General features: G+C 43.5%; 4 protein-coding genes across 4 annotated transcripts; 3 read left to right on the top strand and 1 right to left on the bottom strand.

The window, feature by feature from the left end:
- Nucleotides 1-3734: 3734 nt before the first annotated feature.
- On the bottom strand, nt 3735-5892 carry LOC135501226 (uncharacterized). The gene has a single exon (XM_064793214.1). It carries the CDS (start codon nt 5517-5519, stop codon nt 3954-3956), a length of 1566 nt encoding a protein of 521 aa, XP_064649284.1. The 5' UTR covers nt 5520-5892; the 3' UTR covers nt 3735-3953.
- Nucleotides 5893-5999: 107 nt separating this feature from the next.
- On the top strand, nt 6000-9718 carry LOC135501527 (tRNA-splicing endonuclease subunit Sen15-like). The gene is made up of 4 exons (XM_064793679.1): nt 6000-6217; nt 6948-7029; nt 7270-7462; nt 9103-9718. Exons 1-4 carry the CDS (start codon nt 6149-6151, stop codon nt 9443-9445), a joined length of 687 nt encoding a protein of 228 aa, XP_064649749.1. The 5' UTR covers nt 6000-6148; the 3' UTR covers nt 9446-9718.
- Nucleotides 9719-9975: 257 nt separating this feature from the next.
- LOC135501457 (glutamate receptor U1-like) lies at nt 9976-17745 on the top strand. The gene is made up of 9 exons (XM_064793584.1): nt 9976-10201; nt 13687-13718; nt 14190-14393; nt 14693-14902; nt 15238-15385; nt 15606-15870; nt 16148-16470; nt 16675-16817; nt 17160-17745. The coding sequence occupies exons 1-9, from the start codon at nt 10135-10137 to the stop codon at nt 17229-17231; spliced, it is 1464 nt and encodes a 487-aa protein (XP_064649654.1). The 5' UTR covers nt 9976-10134; the 3' UTR covers nt 17232-17745.
- A 351-nt stretch (nt 17746-18096) lies between these two features.
- On the top strand, nt 18097-19715 carry LOC135501458 (universal stress protein MSMEG_3950/MSMEI_3859-like). Its single transcript, XM_064793585.1, has 4 exons — nt 18097-18360; nt 18557-18670; nt 19052-19146; nt 19308-19715. Exons 1-4 carry the CDS (start codon nt 18270-18272, stop codon nt 19500-19502), a joined length of 495 nt encoding a protein of 164 aa, XP_064649655.1. The 5' UTR covers nt 18097-18269; the 3' UTR covers nt 19503-19715.
- The last annotated feature ends 628 nt before the right edge of the window (nt 19716-20343 follow it).

Consider the following 20343-nt stretch of genomic DNA (forward strand, 5'->3'; position numbering starts at 1 on the left):
TGATGAATAAATATTTTCATATGGTTTTCATATGCCACATAAAGGCGCAAAACAGTAGAATCTCCTCTATTAAGGACACACAAGTTTTTGTCCCACATTGCTTGTTCCCATTCGATGTGATCTCTCTTTCAAGGGCACCCTCGGGACTGACAAGTGCTGTCCTTGATAGAGAGGTGTCCTGATTAGAGAGGTAAAATTGATGGAAATGACCAATTCTGCTGTATTTGTTGTTGCGACCTGCAATCGTGATCACACAACAAAATAACGCTTGATTTTCGTTGGTCATCTCCAGCACCTGCAACAAGAATCGGTGAGCACAGCGACCTTAGATCATTATCAAATCTGGCAATAACCAGGTTGACCCGCGAACTAGAGATGTTTTTGTATGTTTACGAACTTCATGGTCTGTCTGACCAGACCAGACTCGAGGACGACTTCAGCTTATGAATAAGACACATATAATAAGATAAGATTTTATTAATATACTATGTTGAATATAATTCATGAGAACAGAGTCAGCCCAGTATGCAAATGTAGCACAATCAAAAGTTGTGCACAGTTAGTTTGATTGCCTCGCCTGTGTGTGGAACGAGCAAAAGTCGTAACGGCTCCTGGTCGGGCTGTTGAATGTTCCTGAAGTAGTTCTGACTTTAGCTATCAGATGGCGACACTGTATAATTCAAATGCGGGTCATTTTGTACGACGATCGGGCACCGTTGAGACTTTTGTTTGTTGTTTGATCTGTCTAATATCGTGACAGATGATGGCTATCAGTACTTTTTAAAGGCATAGGCCGAAGGACCCCCCCCCCCCCCTCCCCCCGTTATTGACAGCCCCACTAAGACCGTGTTACAAAATGATATCAATAAACTATGTTGAATATAATTCATGAGAACAGAGTCAGCCCAACATGTAAATGTAGCACAATCAAAAGTTGCGCACAGTTAGTTTGCCTCGCCTGTGAGTGGAACGAGTAAAAGTCGTAACGGCTCCTGGTCGGGCTGTTGAATATTCCTGAAGTAGTTCTGGCTTTAGCTATCAGATGACGACACTGTAGAATTCAAATGCGGGTCATTTTGTTCGACGATCAGGAACCGTTAAGACCTTTGTCAGTTGTTGATCTGTCCTGTCGGGGGAATATCGTGAATGATTGATGTCGTGTCTTGCTTTACAGTATTCCTACATGTAGACCACCCCTATCCCCTTACCTACAAGTACCAATATCACCGCTTAGATACTGGCAGACCGTCTACTGGACAATTCATTGACGAATTTGACAGCCAAGTGTCGATGCATTTTTCATGATATCCATGCCCGCAAGGTAGAATTTTCATCACATCTCCAGTCGAGAAAGATTCCATGCAAATTGGACACTTATCCTCCCGTTTATCGCAAACTTTCTCAGTCCTAAATCTACTCAGAGTCTTTGAATCGATTGTCTTTGGTTTCACGCACATGTCTAATGTCAGAAGAAGTTCGTAGTCGTTGGGTGTGACTTCCCTGTGCTGAAGGTCAATGAGAAGACGGATTAAGCGCATCTCTGCGGAGTTCTGAAGCGAAATGGGGATGTTTCCCGGGGTAAGGGTGTATCGTTGGGTGCGTGGGTCCAGACTGGCAGGTGCAGGCCCCGGCGCAACGGGAGCGCCGGGTTTACAGTCAATATTTTGCTCCGTATTGGCACGTTTTGGTGAGGGTGTAAAATGCAACTTTTTAGCCTCTAGATTCATCCCTTATAAACAATATGCTTGACGTATAATCGTTTCCTGTTGTTATTTTTCACGCTCCTGCAATGTTTCGTTTTGACTTGTTTGTGAGCTTTTTGTTTGCGATGGTTTTTTGTGTGGCGCAACCGACGCTTGGCACCAAAGCCAGCAAAATTGTCAAGGTGTTCAAACTTTGAGAACTTCTCTTCGAAATCTATTGAGTCTTTTGAATGAAAGTATTCCTCCTCCATCTTGTGAGTTAATTCAGTCACCGGTTGTCTTGGAAACAATGAACTATCCGGCGAGCTTGTCCATCCCGAATCCTCCCATGACGACACGAGCGCGTTTTCATTTGAAGTCCAACAATTCTCTGGTGACGCGGCCTCAGCTTTCGATTCCTCTTTGTCACCAATGTCCACTGATATGACAAAGTCATCATGAAATCCAGCAGGGAAATCACAGGAGTCCCACGATGTGTCACTAGCATCACTTACCGGCTGCCTTGGAAACAAAGAAGAATTGAATCTCGTCTCCTCCAAAGACAACACGCGCCATTTCATTTTGGGAGACGTTTTCTTTTTCGCCGAATGTTTCGCTTTCTTTTTCGGCTTCGGAAATTGTTTAATAGTCTCCAAGAAGTCTTTCGTGGGACTGAGTTTTGGTCCCACGATATCTGAGTCCCTAGTGTCCGACATAAGAAAGTATGAGTTGCCCCACCAAGATTCCGACGATTCAATAGAATAATCCGTGACATCGTACTCTGGCTCCGACCACCCGCGACAAACTTCAACACTGTCCATGTTTTCGTCGCTGAACTGCCACGTCTGAAGATCTAACTCCTTATTTCGGTCGCCGTGGTTTTCACTAAGTTTTTTCTCCTCAGTTCGTTTTATGACGATTTCTTCGAAATATTCTCCAGGCATTACTTCCCCAAAGACTCCGTGGGTCAGGTTGCTTTCGGCGGGAACGTGGTCCTCTGTCTCGGTTTCGGTGGCCACCATATTTGTTTCAAAATGGAATGGTCGTCTGCTCGAGGAGGCCAGATTCAGAAGCAGAAATTGTCGAGGATTGGTTGATAAAATTCGGGCCCAACCGACCGGTTCAGACTTCGGTTGCGAACTACCGCTTGGTCAAAACGGTGTCCTACTTTTATAGAGCAGACGACGCGCTGATTACGGCCGAACACCCACTTCACGCATACTACAAAGCCGCCTGCTCGGATCGATTTTGAGCTAGAGTTCGGGCAATTAGCGGTATTGCACCACTCTCTGTCAATCGAAGGGAAAATCCTCGTTCGCTCAAAATAGAACATCGCATAATGAATGTCCTGTCACGTGTCACAACAGTGTACCGTTTGATCAATTTAATGATCCAATTGAATGCGAATATCAAATGAGGACAGTCGTGTTTGTGATTGTGATACATGTTAAGAAGTGTCCTTTCTCGCGATATTCATTGGCCAAATGACATGTTGAGAGGGAGAGGGGGGGAGGGGGCTTGATAATAATTTCCATCCGTCCCAGATCGGTCTTTCAAGGACAAAGTCACCACCAAAATCCAAGTATACGACCGCTTGAGGACACAGTCGCGTTAGGTCGATTGCCTCTCTCTCTTGCTTTTGGCTTTGATGTCTTGTCGTCGAATGATATCCCATTTATGAGTCTTTTTCATTAGGCCTATTGCCGGAATCTCAGTCTTGTAGCTTGCTGGGCTATACGCCAGCACACCGGCGAGTCGCCCAGCTCAGTCAAACTATGTGAGCAGGACACTTTTATTTGAAGTCAGAGATAATGGGCGATATGACTAAAGACAAGTAAATGCTTTTACTACAATTTTGTACAGAAAGGCCTAGTGTAAATGTACATGGAGTTTTAGATAAAAGCATTTGCTGGTCTTTATTCATATCACCCAATGTCTGCGTTTAAGACAAGCGACAAGGATGATATCACAATGTGAACCGAATACCGGGGACAAATGACCACGCATTCAATCGAAAGCGATAACTAATGAATGAATTTGGAAAAAAATATCTATATTCTGTTAAATTTATTTCCAGTAATTCATATGATGAACAGAGATCTTAACCTGTGACTAGGACCTGATAATTTTGAACGGTAGACGTACGCTATAGGGAAGTTGAGATTGACTCCAACTACGTGAACGAGTCCCTAATGTCACAGCTCGATACATTGATTATGGCCTGAACTTGAGACGTGTCTCCGCTTGATATATCTCCCTCCTGTTAAACGCTTATACAACGGCACATGTGACGGGTAATCCGTCCAGAGGACAATTCATTGACCTCTCCATCAACCAAGTGTCCACACAGCGTTCATGGAACGCATGATCACACGGCAAGTACTTCATGGTTGTCCCAAGCTCGTATGGGTCCATGCAGATAGGACACCAGTCGGTGGAGTCAGTCATAACAATGACTGTCCGAAGCGACTTGACTATGTCCGTCTCCAGTGTCTTCGGCGCGACTGATTCATCCAAGCGGAGGAGGAGTTCATAGTCTTCCGGCGTGAGGTCCCTTGTCATGAGGTCAATCAAAGTCTGATTTGCGGCGTTTTCAGATGTATTGGGCACGTCCGGCTGTGGAGGCGGGGCAAGGAGCGCCCGCTCCAATTCCTGCAACTCCAGTCTCCGTGCTTCGGACATCGTCTCAACAAACGTATCCTGCATCAACCCGCCCTCCAACGACAACAGAAGTACTAAATCGTCATCCGTGAGATCTCTGTGCTGCAAGTCCACAAGACTATTCAGAGTTTCATTGTCTAGTTTACGTTTTAGATCAGAACTAATTGTTTTCGAATCAACTTCGAATTTTGGTTTCGCGATTGGCTTCCTGGGCGGTTGTGCCGCTGATGCAACGGCGCGTTTCCTCTGCAGTTCTGCATTTGCGGCTTGCATCTTGGGGCTCGGCAAAAAGTGAAAACCACGTTGGTCCATATTAATTTTCTTGTAAACAATATGTTTGATATAAAGTCGTTTTCTGTTGTTATTTTTCACACTCCGACAATGCTTGTCTTTCACTTGATTCGCCGCTTTTCTTTTCTTGTGTTTGCGCGTCATGCGCAGACGATGTGACGTCACAGCATCTTTGGTGCAAATGTCCAAATCTGCAATGTTTTCGAAGGCACTGCACATTGTCTCGAACTCTAGATACTCAGAATCGCATTCCATGAGGCACATATCCTCGAAATCCTCACTACAGTTACTGGCGCAATAACTGGGAATTGGTCGGGGAAACAGCGACATTTTAAACGACGTCACATCCATTACGTCTGCAGGCTTCCATTTCTTTCGTTTGGTCTCAGTGTCTGTAGCACCATAGATTATAGAATCCGCCGCATCACTCCCCGATTTCTTTACTCGAAAGGATGGACGGGTCTTTCCCTCTTCCGAAAATGACGATTTTGCGGCACTGTCGTCGTTATTGAGGCTCGTCTTTGTCCAGTCGGACAGAAACGGTCCGACAACAACACCGGGCGACCGTTTGAAACGAGACATATCATAGTTATTATCATCAACTGAGTCAATGCCTATTTTCATATTCAACTTCGCACATCTGTTTCCCAATAATTCAACTTTCCTGGTATCAGTAGATATTTTGCCATTGTTCGCCGTAGAATTAGCATCAACGACAGATTTAGGTTTAGCACCGTTTGGCTTGGAGACCAAGTTCGATATTAAAGATGCGCCTGGGTTGGGCAGGCAGGGCCAGCCGATGTCATCAATGACTTCGAAGCGGGGCGGAAAACACCTAAGCCAAGGACCCGGATCGTTACAAGATATTTCGGTCTCGCCTTCCATAACGTATCTGTTGAAGGGCGTAAGCCTGTGAGAAGATTTTTGCGTTATCCGCGGTTGAATTGGCACCGGATGAACAGACGAATAGGGTCTCTTACTCTCCTCCCTTGAGACTCACACCTCGATCTTTTTATCCCTTGAGAATACAGATAGAACGTATTCCTTGGTCCCTCAAAGGTCCACTTCTCGTTGACTGAGCTACAAGTGCTCCCGATCCTGGCTCCCTCAAAGTTAAGTTATTGTCCAGTTCAATTCCACTTTACTTCAAACCCGCTTTGCTTTCGACGGAAAGAACCTCTCCAGCCCTCTGGTCGTCGTATGAGACAATGAGACTCTCGGCTGTCTCATTATAAAGCCAGCAAATCGAAATTTCCCAATCGTCAGCAGTATTTCGTCACGGATATTATGCCAAGTTTGAGTGTAATCAAGAATACGTCATCAAATAACTATCTAGGTCAGGATTATTCAAAATATCGATCATTCATGCAATATCCCAGGGTATTTCACAATCATTGCCAAGATTGTGCAGTTAAAACCACGTGTTGCATCTGTTTACATGCTATATGCAGATGCAGCGTTTGCTGATTGGTGGAAACGTCGAGTCTGTTCACAAAGTCATGTGACCGGTCAAAATGGCAGCCGCCATGAAATCGAAAAACTCGTCGATTCCGACCAATTCTTCCCCAGAAAACCACACAAAGGTTAGTAATCTTCAAATATTTGCTGTGCATTAGCTAGAATATTTTAGTATGCTGAGATACGATATGAGTTTGTTGATATTATTGTCTTAGATTTGCGATAAAAGTGGATTGCTGGGCGCTAAATTTATTTGGGACGCTAAATTTATCTGGGGCGACATCTATAAATTTATTGTCACACTAAATATGTATCGCGTGCCGCGGCATGCTGCCTTGGTGTGGTCACACTTTAACACGTGTTGTATAGGTTCTCACTGCTGACAAATACAGCATGAGAAGATATTTCTATATACAAACATTTGCGTTGCCTACTTCGGCTACTTTGCCTTCGACAAGAGTTTGTAGACATGATTTTGAAACTAATGTTTGCTGTGTTCTTTTAGCGGTGTTTTATTAAGGTTGGGGCTGTTTGAAACTCAAATAATGACTATATGTTAAAGGTCTACATCTTAAGCAGTTGAGTATAAATTGGTACCAACATTTGTTACCCGGTACCTTAATTATTTGGGAGGGAAGTGAGCCGAAAGACTCTGCCAAGCAAAGCAACTGCCTGGTAAACCCACGCGCCTCCGTGTCAGACCTTGCGATACATTGTAATCTTTCCCCTTTAAAATGTGGTTAACAATCCAACCTGGCGCCAGGGCTTGGCGGAGGCGCATACTGATTTCGGATGAGGGTGCTGCAGAGACGGCCTGAGCTCGAGCGATGATACCGGTGACTCTATTCTTTTCAGTTAATTGAAATAAAGGATTATGGATACGAAGATGTTGGGCAACAGACAGCATGTTTTCAAGTTTATATGGATTTATGTGAAGGTACAACTCGAATTCTAAAATTCTAATTCAAAGCCATTTTCCAGGAACTTTGGCACTTCTTCTGTCTCGCTGGTAAAAAAAACCCGGAAATTGTATTCTGAAAGTTTCGTGGCAAATATCATAATTGCAATATATACTTTGTAAGTCAAATGTCTAAGTCAGTTCACATGGCAGTGATGGTTTTTGGTCTGAATGGTAATTGACATATTTTTGAAAAATTCTTGTTTTAACATATTTCAGTTCGTCAGTGGTATAATGTGGTCATCCACCCTTGCGAGTCTCTACAGATGGTGTTCATATCTGGGCAGTATCGTCCGTCCGATCCATTCGAAGTCGTACTACCCCTTCCCGCACAAACAGTGCTGAGTTTGGAGAAATTAGAGCAATACATTGAAAACATACGACCTCCTGATGACAGCTTTACAAATAAAAGGTACGTTTACAGAAAACATTTTGAAAGCTTAGGAAAATTCGACTCCTGGGGCAGTTCATTTGTCAGCACAAGGCTGGTCCACTGCGTCAGGAGTGTACGGAAGATAAGACTCCACGGATAATCCCTTCACACCTACCGATAAATACAACTCAAAAAGCCATTCTTAAAAACGACACCTCCCCGAACAAGTCGAATACGATCCTCGTATCATGTGCATGCTCCTTGATTTTTAGCTCACCTCTTAGCAGAGGTGAGCTTATCCCATACCGTGGCGTCCGTCGTCCGTCGTCGTCGTCGTCGTCGTCGTCCGTCGTCGTCCGTCGTCCGTTAGCAGGGCACGTTTCGTAACTGTTAGAGCTATTGAGTTGAAACTTGGTACACATGTACCCTTATGTAATGACACCTTGGAGACCAAGTTTCGGTCCAATTCGTTTCATGGTTTGGCCACCAGGGGGCCAAACGTTAAAAGTGAAAATATGCAATATCTCCCTTAATAGTAGTCGGGAAATTTTGAAAAAAATATGGTAGGTACTTCTAGCAAAGGTGCATCATATATCCTCCGGGTTTTTGATTTGACCTCCTTTTCAAGGTCACAGAGGTCAAATGGTGTGAATTGGCCGTTAGGATGTAACGATGGCACGTTTCTAAACTGCAAGGGCTATTGATACCAAATTTGGTACACATTTACCCCTTAGTCAGGTGATCTCAGGGACTGAAGTTTGGTCCAATATGATTCACCACTTGACCACCAGGGGGCAAAACCCAAAAACCTTAAAAATGTGTTTATTCCTTAACTTCTTGCCCGATTGCCACCAATTTGATATCATGGGTACATCTAACCACCATACAGTATATGTCACACAGGTTTTTAATTTGACCTTCGTGTCAAGGTCACAGAGGTCAAATGGCGTAAATTCGCCGTCAGGCCGTGACTATGGCACGTTTCTTAACTGCAATGACTATTGATCACAAATTAAGTACACATGTACCCCTTGGTCAGGTGATCTCAGGTACCGAAGTTTGGTGCGATCTGATTTGCCGTTTGGCCTCCAGGGAGGGGGCCAAATTCTAAATTCTTCAAAATGCCATTATTCCTAGTAATGACTTGCCCGATTGGCACCAATTTTATATCATAGGTACATCTAATTCTAACAACCATTCAATGTGTCACCCGGGTCTTCTTTGATTTGACCTACTTTTCAAGGTCACAGAGGTCGAATGTATTGTAAATTGGCCATTTTGGGGAAATTGTAATTGCTTGGACCTACATCAAACCTAACACTACATGACACAATACCATGCTCTTTATCCATCTTTCCTCCACATGAGGTGAGCACAATGGCCCTGGCCATTTCATTATGTGAAGTATCCATTACAGCGGACACATGCTCTCGATAGGCTTTTTTCAGACAAGTGGAAGTAGGTACATTTCCACAGCCCACAAAAAGTACTTTTGTGGAAAATTCATATGCCAGGATATGGTTACAATATACCTAATAAAAGGCTCTGGAACTCAAGATGTGAGATACCCACTTTATGGATAATCGTCGTAGTCTTTATTCGTACTGACTACGTATTTGCAAAGTCTTTATCAATTCTTGGTATTTGTTATGTAATTTGTTATGTAATTTGTCTTGCAGTCTCACTCTTGCCATTGTCGAAAAAGACACCTCGACGGTCTACTATCGAGTATCATCGGGTTTGGTACCGCCAGATTCGGCAGAAGTCAACCAGGGAAAGAAACGAAAACACCGGGATGCATTCCAGAATAGAAAAGCGCTGTCTTCCTGGGCTCTCGAGCAACATGAACAAAAATTTAGCGCAGGGTGTGAACAAGCTGAGGCGGAGATTTCAAGTGACCCTGACCCCCAGGGTCTCGATCCTGGCACTGGACATATAGAGACAGAGGGTTCGGACGTGTACCGTACTAAAATTCCTGAATTAAAACCGGAGACTTTAAGTGAACGAGACTCAAACTCGTGAGAAACATGCTCAATTCCCCTACTGAGAATTCAGATATAAAAACCTCTGATATGATGGCTGAACTCTTTGCACGCAAGGGCTGATGCGTGTTCCTGATGGTACATTTCTATCTTTGGAGACCATGTTTGGTTACCCGTCAAACAAACACAAATGATTTTGATGTACTGCGAGATAGGAGAGACCCCATTTGGCAACTTCGTGTAACTTAATTGGACCTACCTATAGTCTCCCTTTAAGTTGATTAATATTTGAATTGCGTGTCTGTCAATAAAGGATATATACAAAATGTGCACCATTTCGGAGAGTTGTTTTTATTTTTTTTGCAGCATCATGTTAAACGATCTCGTAGGCATCAGTATAGAAGGTATGCGTGCGCCCTCTTAGCGGACGATAGCACGCACGGATACGTTTATATCGCGCGCAAAAACGGAAGCATGAATGTACACAGTATATTATCTTGAGACTGACGGTTTGGGCCTGACTAACTGCTGAAAATCGCCCTGACCCAATTTTGGTCTACCTTGTTTACAAAGATAACATATCGAGGTTGATGAGAATCTTCGCCTCTGCCTCTAGAATCGAGGTTGCCACCACCTCGCCCTTCTCTTGCCTGGAGCTTGGGTGACCTGGCTTGGCTTGTGTCGGTTCAAGGAGCTAAGCGCTGGAGGGAGTTTTGTGGACAGCAAGACATGATGTTTGCCAGGATGGAAGGAACGGCTTTCGTGTTGCTTTTGACAGCAGTTGCGGTATATGCAGGTAAGCAGTTTTTCTGCTGTTGCCATGATAAAGATATTGGTACTCTTATCATTTATTATCCACCAGATAGTAGGCATTCACGTCATGCAAACCCATAAGGTTTTTGTCAGATGCGAAAATGCATGATTGATACCGACAGGCCTCGCCGGTATGTCGGTCGTATGTCCCTCAGGAAAAAGTGTCCGTCCCTCAAACTTCATGGTGCATTGGCGGATCATAAGGTTCAATAAAGACCCATACCTTCACGATACAAGAGGAATAACGGGGCATAACATAGTTCTTCTCGGATTTCATCCGAGGATATTAAAAACTAATAAATCGGATGATTTTCATCATTCGTTGGTCAACAAAGAGGTAGCATGAGAAATATCATTCACGATGAGGACTCGGTGGCAATTATTCTGATAATTCATGCCCTCCGTTATTGAAACGACAAAGATACCGGTACGTGCTATGGGGGGAAACTTGCTCTACTGAAATGTCTTTTGCCAAATCCAGGAGCTATATCGCTGTCAATAAAGAAATGCCATCCAGCAAACACAGGCCTATCCTTCTTATTAATTAACCGTGGCCTAGTATTTGATATTGTTTCACTCTCATCACTGTGCGGCCGGTATAGGTTTATCCGCCAGAAAAATAGCGGGCATTGTCAGCGTCTCTTCATTATCTAAACATCTTCGGACTCTGCATCAAGGCCGCGCCAAGAACGCATAAACAGGGTTATGGAATTCGACAAACGAATTCAATCTATACCGTATGACTATGGTCGTCCCAAATTTTACTCGACGCATTCGGGCTGCTTATACTTCATTTCACGAGATGCAAGCAATTGATATTATGTCCATCTATCCAATGGTCAGTTAAGGCTGTCCTCCACATTTGTGAGTCGGTCCACGCTGCGTATTTTAACGCCGGTAGGCGTCTGTCCTTGTGCAATGCGACAAAGGTACATGTCGTTAATGCCAAAACGTGTCATACGCTACGTAGCACGGTATTGTGGAGGAAGGCCCTCAGGTACCAGTTCCCGCTCACCACAGACAGCGTCTGTTGTTATGCGTTATTATGTGGTACATTTTATTTTAGGCCGGGTCTATTTGGCAAGCCGCTCGCCGAACAGGCATCTTTTTTTGTCCTGTTTGGAGAGCCGCTTGCCAAACAGCACTAAAAAGCCACCCTGTTCGGCCAGCCGGGCTTGCCAAACAGGTAAAAAATCTACCCTGTTTGGCGAGCTGGAGACTTTACTTTAATATTAATGAGTTCGGCTCTCCATTCAGGACAAGAAAAAGTCGCTGTTTGGTAAGCCGAGCTTGCCAAATAGTCACTTCCTTTATTTTAATCCCGGAGTACAGTAATAGCCGCGCTGTTGTGTAGAAATACATTTCAGTACACTTTTATAAAACACGTATCGGCTATAATCGTACCTTACCTTATAGGTTAAGTTTTAAACCTTTTTTCTGCCCTCCCCTTGTGCCCGCTCTTCGGAACTTTTCAGGTTCCCATTACCAAGTAACTGACATTGCTATATAGATTGTAGCAAGGGGTTCTAGCACAGGTTGTGTTTTGTTTCAAGGCAAAATACATTTACATGTATAAGCTATATCTTGACATAAAGAAACAGGTGAGATGATATAGGCCTGAAAACATACCTTCGTGCCATGTCAGGTTCGTTTTTACGAAGAAACAAACACATTATAAAAATGATAAAAACAACAATAAAAAATCAACAGCTTTTCTGGATCATCTGTCTTGAAACAACGAATTTCCTAGTTCTCGCGAGAAAAAAATCAAACCAGTTGTTGGGTTCGACAGGGATGGATTTGTTTACATACCCTCCAGCCCGGGGCTATATGTTACATAAAGATATAAGATACAGAAATTGTTTGGGGGCCACTGTTATAAAAGGGATGTGTGCACACTTGTGACCAAGAGTAACCATCCTGAGATCGGGTGTTTGATACTCCTACGTTATAAATCGAGAGGCGGAGTAGATTGAAAACCGCTGGTGCGAGGATGAAGAATATACAGGCAGCATCAGCTGCTATAGAGCTCTCCGTCATGACGGACTACTCCACATTTGTATTAAGTGAAGTCCCAATACCAATATGACATTTAGGCTCTCTTCTATCCGCTATCCAACTTCCAGGAAACAAAAAATCAAGTTGTGATATCCGACTACTAGATTTTATCTATGATGATATTTGGTATGTTGTTGAGAGAATTTATACGCCTAATGACAACACTGAATTATTCTAACTGCATAACAGGGTGAAAGTTAAGCCTGCATCCACGATGATTAGGTTTAGGATTCCACGCTGTAAACATCGTACTACGGTAGAACTGTACGAGTAACTGTCGAAATTAAGCACAAGAAGCTTGTGTCGATGCATTATGCTGTTACGACTGTGGCTATGTGAAAGCAGCCACAGTAGAACACATTCAAACAAATCTGAAACCCATCAAAGGCGGAGAAAAAAGAAAACTGGATCTGAAGGCCAAGCTCAGATCAAAACATTGCTCTGTGGGCGCATCTTTGAAACAAAACCAATTTGAAACAGCTACTCTCGCTTAGTTCTGACAATGCCTGCATCCGCGCATCTGCAAACCATCTCATTAATGCAAACATTGATACACCAGCCGCATTTTTCCTCACCGCAAACTAGAATATTAGTAGCTAGGAAAATAACAGAATCTGCCTTAGAGGTGATGATGAACTGCGCAAGGTCTATATCCCGCGCGGAAAAAAACACAACTTTTTTTCGAAGTGGGCTATTGGTTAAGTGAGTTCACAAGAAAAGTCATCAGGTATTGAAAGTTCGCGAGAACATGATGGGGAAGGGGATGACGTCTGGTGTCACATCGCCTTCGGGGAAGAGGGCAAATTTATAAATACAAATATGCACAAAGTATACGTTGTTGTTTCCAAAAACCACTACTGTCACTCTTAAGTCGGAAAATCGGAAAAATATACCTGACCAATGTCGTTTGGTATCAATAATTGATACCAAACATAAGCTCTTACTAAGAACTGCATACAATTTACAAACGAAAATAGAACGCTGGGAAGGGGGAGGGTTGGACTGATCCTAAAGATGATCATAATCAAAATAAAGAAGTTACAATATTGTCCACTCGATTGTTATAACCATCAGAGAAAAACAAAGAAAAACACGAAAAATAGTAAAAATAGTAAAAAGCTTGGTATGGAGCGTACTATACATGTATCAGTCTCGCAGACCCATGACTGTACCAAGCCACGCCCAAGAATGCCTGGCGAATGTTTTGATAACCACAAATCGGGCGCATAAGTTGCTATGATGTGGAACAGAGATGTTATTTCTCGCCAGTTTTGCACTGATTAAGGTTATGAAAGCATAGACAGTGTTTCTACGTTTATCTTCAATGCAGTATGCGCTATATGCGCTGTACACACACTGGTCACACACTGCTCTAGAAGGTTGCCTAACTTCATTTCTTTGTCTTTCCAGTTCCAGTGAAATTAAAGGCAGTCTCAATTTTGGTAGGTCGTTTTACGAATGTTAGGTATAAAAATGACCACTCGCAACTTCGACTCGATTCCTGAATAGAATCGACTACTAACATGTTCCTCGTCCGCCGCCATCTGCCCTCTGATATTAGAATGAAAAATGACGGTCCTAATATCATTCTCTCGAGCTGAATTGTGATACCCAGGCCTTAGTATCAGGTATGATAGAATACATTTGAAACTAATGAATCTTTACTCCAGTGCTTTTTAGAGTGCTCCATTCGCCTTAGTGTCGTTCTGCAATGCAACTTTCTTTAATGCTGGTAAGGAGATCGAAAAAAGATATTGGTTTCAGCTTGATGTACATGTGTGAACATCTGGTAAAAAAATTGGTAAATATGAGGATTCATGTTTTTTGAGTTATCAATGATCTAATAGTAGGCAATCTTTTTTTGTCACCTGGTATTACTGTCAATGAATGATGATGTCAGAATTTTCTTTCAGCAACCACCTTTTCTCATGGAAAAGGACGACGCCGCTAAGTTCTCGGGGAAAGACAAGTACGAGGGGTTTGTCATAGACTTGCTCGACGAGGCCTGCGCTACAGCTGACTGCACGTACGACATCCAACTGGTGGCGGATGGGAAGTACGGGCAGAAGTTGGATGGCGGGAAATGGAGTGGTATGGTGGGCGAGGTTCTGGACGGGGTAGGTATTAATTCAAGAAGGAACTGGGTGGGTTTTGACCTCTTTGGATGAGAAATCTTCAAGCATTCAATCCTTATGTCTTTTTGGACACTCTCTGTAAGTCAGTTAAGATTGTCTTATTTACATAAAAGGTTACCTCCTGGCTAAAAGAACAAAAAGTCAAGGCATGGAAATGAGTGGCTAAATGCCTACCAAACCTCTTGATTCTAAAAAGTGATATAGTATCAAGCCATGCTTTTGTAAGCGAGTGCGCTCCTTCCCACGAGTCAACTTTATACACCATTTTTCCTTCTTTCCAGAAAGCGGACTTGATAGCCGCTCCACTTACTCTGAACACGGAGAGAGAGGCAGTCATCTCTTTCACTAAACCGTGGATGACCCACGGCCTGACCTTTATGATGAACCGTGAGGATGTCTTCGGCGAAGCCGGACTGCCGTACAACCTCGCATACTTCTTGTCTCCCTTCTCAGTCGGAGTCTGGCTGCTTATTCTTTTGGTGTTCTTTGTGGTAGGTTTGTTGTACCAAAATCTTCATAACTGACTCCCGAGTCGTCAGTTTGGTTCACATTCGGTCAATATTGCGTTCAACGTGACGAAAGATTGATGGAATAAACCGGTCATATATGGGTACTACAGAGAGTAACGCCGAATTGATTTTGAAGCGTTTTTCAAGCAACGAGGTACGGTTCGTTGGCACTGAGACATGGGTACACTCCCTTTATATTGCAATTGCACAAAGGAAAAGTTAAAACTTGCTTTGTCTTGAGCTAAAACCTTCTGTCGGATATACCGGGGTATGATAAAATTGTAATCGATCTAGTCAAATCTTATTTGTTTTTTTAGGTGAGCATGATCATAGCTTTATTTAATATGTTTGACCCCTACGAATACGGGAAGAAGGTGGATCGTGGGTCGCTCAAGCAGGGGCAGTATGGGACGTTTGACCTCAGAGAGGCTCTCTTATTCTGCTTCGCAGCGCTAACATTCCAAGGTGAGGGCAGTAGAGAGTACATATTTATGAGTACAGTCTTACCTTCTAATTCGATCATATAAAAAACGCTCGCTCATCCATTGTTTTATCATAAAGTGGTGGTGGATGAGATGGATAGCCAATCACAAAAAATAACCAGAGGTTTCTCCTGTCCAATCCATTTTATGAGAAAAAAGCTGTCAGAAATTGTTGCATTCTTCATGTTGTCTCTTCATTCCAGGGGTGTACAAGCCGCCACTGTCCATCGCATCCCGAGTCATGGCCGTCTTCTGGTGGTTCTTTTGCGTCGTCACTGTAGCAACCTACATCGCCGCCATGGTGCAGACCACAGCCCTCGCCGGATCCCTTCAGAGTCCGAAGTTTGCCGAGTTCCGGGACCTTGTGGCTGCACCCGAAGACTTCAAGTTCGGCCCGATGGGAGGCGGTTCAACGGAGGCCTTCTTTAAGAAATCTAGGATACCTGAGTTTAGGAAAGCTTCCGAAAGGTGGGTTCAGGCTGGTAGAAAGAAGTTAACATCGCTGGTTTCATATCATTTACGTGGTCTTTGCAGAAATAGCTTGAGTTCTCGCCCGCCTTCCCACAATGTCACTCGCAGGAGAGTAACGCGTTATTTCATGTAGATCGAGCACCGGATGGACATCTGCCTGCCTGAGTTTTCCAGCCGTCTCAGGGGTTTCCCTCTCCCCGAACTCAATCTGGAGTGGGATGCTCAGCGAAAGATCCCTCGCATATGACAAACGAAGTCTGTTTCTCATTTACAGAATGAGTAAATCCAATGACAGCACCTCCGAGAGTACCTCGGCAGCAGTGAAGCGAGTCCAGGCCGGGAAGTACGCTTTCATCGGGGAGTTCGCCATGATCGACTACGTGGTCTCAAGGAAGTGCGACACGGTGATGGTAGGGAGTCTTTTGACCAGCCTGAGCTACGCCTTCGGTCTGGCCAAGGCGTCCCCGAACACCGCCAAGCTGAGCGCAGCCATACAGGAGCTGGGAGAGGCGGGCAATCTGAATGCCCTTCATGATAAGTGGTGGCACACAAACCAGCACTGCAGGAACTCCAAGGTTGATGCGGACGAAGTCACAGGTCAGTATTCGTGACTGTAAATGGTACATTCCTATTAGAACGCACTTTGTTAGAATGATGCGTTCTCCGATTTTGACGGAATAAAAATGCATGCGCTCTTTAAAAAAATGGGCGGTGCTGATACGTCATGTCCACTGTTGTGAGATCTTTCGGTCGTGCTGTTTAATCATAATTTCCAAATTCATCTCATTCGTTTTATTTTAGGGAGGGATTCAATGTACGAGGGAACTGGTCTGCCCATCACGCTGAACGAGTTTGGTGGTCCCCTGATCGTATTACTCATAGGTGTTCTTTGCGCGGTCATCGCTCTAGTTGCCGAGATAGTCTACTACAAATTGAAGGGAAAGGTAAATATACAGAATGAATAAAAAAATATGCTAGTCTATTTGCAGAAATAGCTTGAGTACTCGCCCGCCTTCCCACAATGTCACTCGCAGGAGAGTAACGCGTCTATATATGTTTATTTGTGGACAGTATTACTTTCGAATTTAGCAAGGAACATTATTTGGCGCTAACTTCGTCCACGTTCATTTTCTCTGTGACTGGTTTGGACAGAAAAAATGTGTGAGTCTAGTGCCGAGGGTTTGCACACCTGTCATTGCCTGTCAGCGACTTTTGGTGACTTTATCTGGCCCATCTAACTCATGCCTATATTCTCCCTATAACATTGGAATTTGTTTTTCTTTCAGAAAGAAGGCAGCAACAAACGCCCGCTAAACGAGACAGGCGGGAGCACGCATCCACTTGAGGAAAAGGCATAGGAAGCCGCTGCTATCACGAGGAATGATCGAAAGCTGACACTTAACGTACTACTGGGTGTAAAAAAGCATTATTGCCACTTTAGATTCTACTTAGTACGTAGTTAGTATTTTGATATCACAAATTTGAAATGTGGTATAATGATCCGACGCGACCCATGTCAAATTGTGAGGACAGCTGTTGATATGTGGACAGTATATTGGTTGCGGATCGATAAGACCCTGTTTCATTCTGAGCAAATATCTGAAGTCAAAAGTGGCTTGATGTGGCTTCTAAAGTGGTGTTTACACTGTTTTTTTATTGTTGTTGGTGTATACAATATATCAGGCTTTGTTATATTTTCACTCGTACTTACATGGCACCTCATAGTTATGTTATGTGAATTTGCATTTAAATATGGCGTAGGGAGATAGTGAAGTAGTTGCTTTTATCATAAGCCCTCTGTAAGGGGATATAACTTCGCTTTGGTAGAGCTTTTAGATGTGGCTTTCTTCATAAATAAAGGATGACTGTGTATGTGCATACTCTTGTTCTTTCGAGGCGTTAAGGGAAAAAAGTGAGATATGTGTTTTTCATCACGAAAAAGGTACACGATTTCTTGTAAATTGGAAAAGAAATAATAATCAAGAAAATACTCCTATTCGCAATAAACAAGTCAATTATGATATTTGTAATGGTGTCGAGGCTAATGATATTCAGGTGTTCTGGAAGTACTTGTACTCTGTTATTCGCAGAAATCGACCTTCTTTTCCGTTAGGCCTACATGTATATGCACGTCAGACACGAAAAGACCCTGCACAGTACATATGCTGAGCTGAATCCACAATATCTAGTTCATCAGAGTAGGCCAACGTTCTCATAAATCGATCGGAAATATTTCTGTTTGGCGAAGAGCTGGCCTAATACCATTAAGCCCCATGGGTGGCGCCGATTGGCTACCGTCACAAATGTAATGTACGATTCTGCACGTGACAGACCAGCAGAGAGCATATGTTGGTTGGTGAGAATTCCCTATAGAGAAAACACTAGGTATTTTCATCATGGCCAACCAGGAAGAACCTTCAACCGAGCCGGAGAAAATCGTGGCGATTGCAGTGGACTCCAGCATGCACTCCGAGAGGGCTGTGAAGTGTGAGTATCAATCCTTACAGGCATTCCTTAAATTGAAATTTGGAATTCAATTGATATTCATGATATTCATGCACAAGCACCATTGAACCACTTTTAGTGCATCACTATCATAGTAGGTGACACAAAAAGATTGACTCTTTCGATTTAAACTCCCAAAATAGAAAAAATGTTATTCCTGAAATCATTTCCTTTTTAGTTTATTGCGATTTTATTCACAAACCAGAATACAAAGTTCTACTGATCCACACTACGGAACCAATGTACTTGACGACTGTAGCGGCGGCTGGATATGTGAGTCAGGGAAGCGGATGTAAGTATGTTAGTCTCTGGCATCCAGCCGACGATACGTATGCGAGATAAAGTCAAGTTGTAGTGAGGTCATGGCTACTGCTACTGTCGTGTTTTACCTAATTTAGGTGAGAACTCATTTCTCGACAAAAAGTGCAGGTCTCGGCTGACCTCCTATGAATCATGACCTAGGCTGACCTACTTTAAAACCGTTGGAGCCAAAACATTTTTTGTTTTGATAAGATAAGTCGTTCTTGATTAAAAAACCTAGCTCTTCTGCACGATGTAGTTGGGATCTATTTTAAGTATTATGCGTGTGAAGGAAGACGCGCATGTGTACAAAATTGTCAAAAGGAATAATGGCGGTCAGCCTCGGTTCTTTTTATTGCCTCTGTCGCTTCAGTGTCCATGAAACAACTGCAGCAGATGGAAGCGGAGCAGAAACGTCGGGTCCACCACCTCAAGAAGCAGCACGAAGAACACCTTAAAGGCAAATCTGTGAGTCGCACTCGCACTTTTCAGAATGGGCAGACAAGTTGGTAATGAACGTAAATCGATGAGAACAGGCGTGCCAGCGGGGGGATGGCGATGCCGATTTATCGAGTTATAATGTTGTTTTGCACTAACATCTCATATCTTCTTAATCATTGTAATTCCAGGTACACGTTGACTGGAAAATCGTCGAGGCTACTACCACTGCCGGAGATGCCATCGTCACGACTGCCGGGGATGCCGGCGCTCTTATGATACTCATGGGGACACGAGGACTCGGCGCATTCAGAAGGACAATTCTTGGCTCAGTCTCGGACTATGTTTTACACCACGCGAAGGTCCCCGTCATGATTTGCCACTGAGCACACTGAACGAACTGCTCAATGCGCCAAAAACTATGTCATTGTCAGCAATTCCGAAATTATGAGGTCTTCCGTCACTAATGCAACACCCGTCCCCAAATACACAATGATGCACAGTAATGCATTGCATATGCATTGTAATAGTGCATTGTAGACAATTTGCCGATAGAAGAGAGGTTGATCTCTGTGGTAAATAAAATATGTTTCTCAAAAATAATATATGATTTTCAATTCATTTTCCTTGTCCAGCGGAGGTTTGAAGGTTGGGCGAGACCACTGACCCGATTACTTTTAAGTGTGGTTGTTTGGAACCTAACATCATTTCTAGGTGGGCAAGAGGTTTGCAAATCAAGTGAAGACATTTCTCTTCAATGGAGTCCTTTGACGTTTGTAAGCGAAAGATCGAAAGGGAACCCCGTTTTATGACTTTAATTCGGACATCCTCCCATTCCATGCATGTTCCCTTTTCTTTGCTCATACTCCAATCGTACGTTCCGCCGTTCTGACGGACGTTGATCGACTAAAACGCACTGATCGCAGTTCAAAATGTTGGACTGCTTCCACAGTAAATAGTCTGTCATTTATTAACCATTTGTATGTTCTAAACATATTCTCGTGTCGACATAACCATCAGAGTACGCAGATTTTTATCGCGTTGATTCTGCAAGGCAAAATGAGGGTATTCGGAACTTTGGGAAGTCAGTCGGGAACTTAACTAGAAGTCTTTTTGCAATGCTGTAAAGAAAATGGCCGGGTCTATTTGGCAAGCCGCTCGCCGAACAGGCATCCTTTTTTTGTCCTGTTTGGAGAGCCGCTTGCCAAACAGCACTAAAAAGCCACC

This window comes from Lineus longissimus, chromosome 17, assembly GCF_910592395.1.
Source record: "Lineus longissimus chromosome 17, tnLinLong1.2, whole genome shotgun sequence".
Classification (NCBI taxonomy): Eukaryota; Metazoa; Nemertea; class Pilidiophora; order Heteronemertea; family Lineidae; genus Lineus; species Lineus longissimus.

Excerpts from the sequence above, each read along its gene's own strand:
- LOC135501226 (XM_064793214.1), bottom strand. The coding sequence starts at position 5,519 with ATGGAAGGCGAGACCGAAATATCTTGTAACGATCCGGGTCCTTGGCTT.
- LOC135501527 (XM_064793679.1), top strand. The coding sequence starts at position 6,149 with ATGGCAGCCGCCATGAAATCGAAAAACTCGTCGATTCCGACCAATTCT. Across the intron at positions 6,218-6,947 it reads CCCCAGAAAACCACACAAAG|TTAATTGAAATAAAGGATTA; the intron begins GTTAGTAATCTT and ends TATTCTTTTCAG. Across the intron at positions 7,030-7,269 it reads TTATATGGATTTATGTGAAG|TTCGTCAGTGGTATAATGTG; the intron begins GTACAACTCGAA and ends AACATATTTCAG.
- LOC135501457 (XM_064793584.1), top strand. The coding sequence starts at position 10,135 with ATGATGTTTGCCAGGATGGAAGGAACGGCTTTCGTGTTGCTTTTGACA. Across the intron at positions 10,202-13,686 it reads AGCAGTTGCGGTATATGCAG|TTCCAGTGAAATTAAAGGCA; the intron begins GTAAGCAGTTTT and ends TTGTCTTTCCAG. Across the intron at positions 16,471-16,674 it reads TGATGCGGACGAAGTCACAG|GGAGGGATTCAATGTACGAG; the intron begins GTCAGTATTCGT and ends GTTTTATTTTAG.
- LOC135501458 (XM_064793585.1), top strand. The coding sequence starts at position 18,270 with ATGGCCAACCAGGAAGAACCTTCAACCGAGCCGGAGAAAATCGTGGCG. Across the intron at positions 18,361-18,556 it reads CTCCGAGAGGGCTGTGAAGT|TTTATTGCGATTTTATTCAC; the intron begins GTGAGTATCAAT and ends TTTCCTTTTTAG. Across the intron at positions 19,147-19,307 it reads AACACCTTAAAGGCAAATCT|GTACACGTTGACTGGAAAAT; the intron begins GTGAGTCGCACT and ends TTGTAATTCCAG.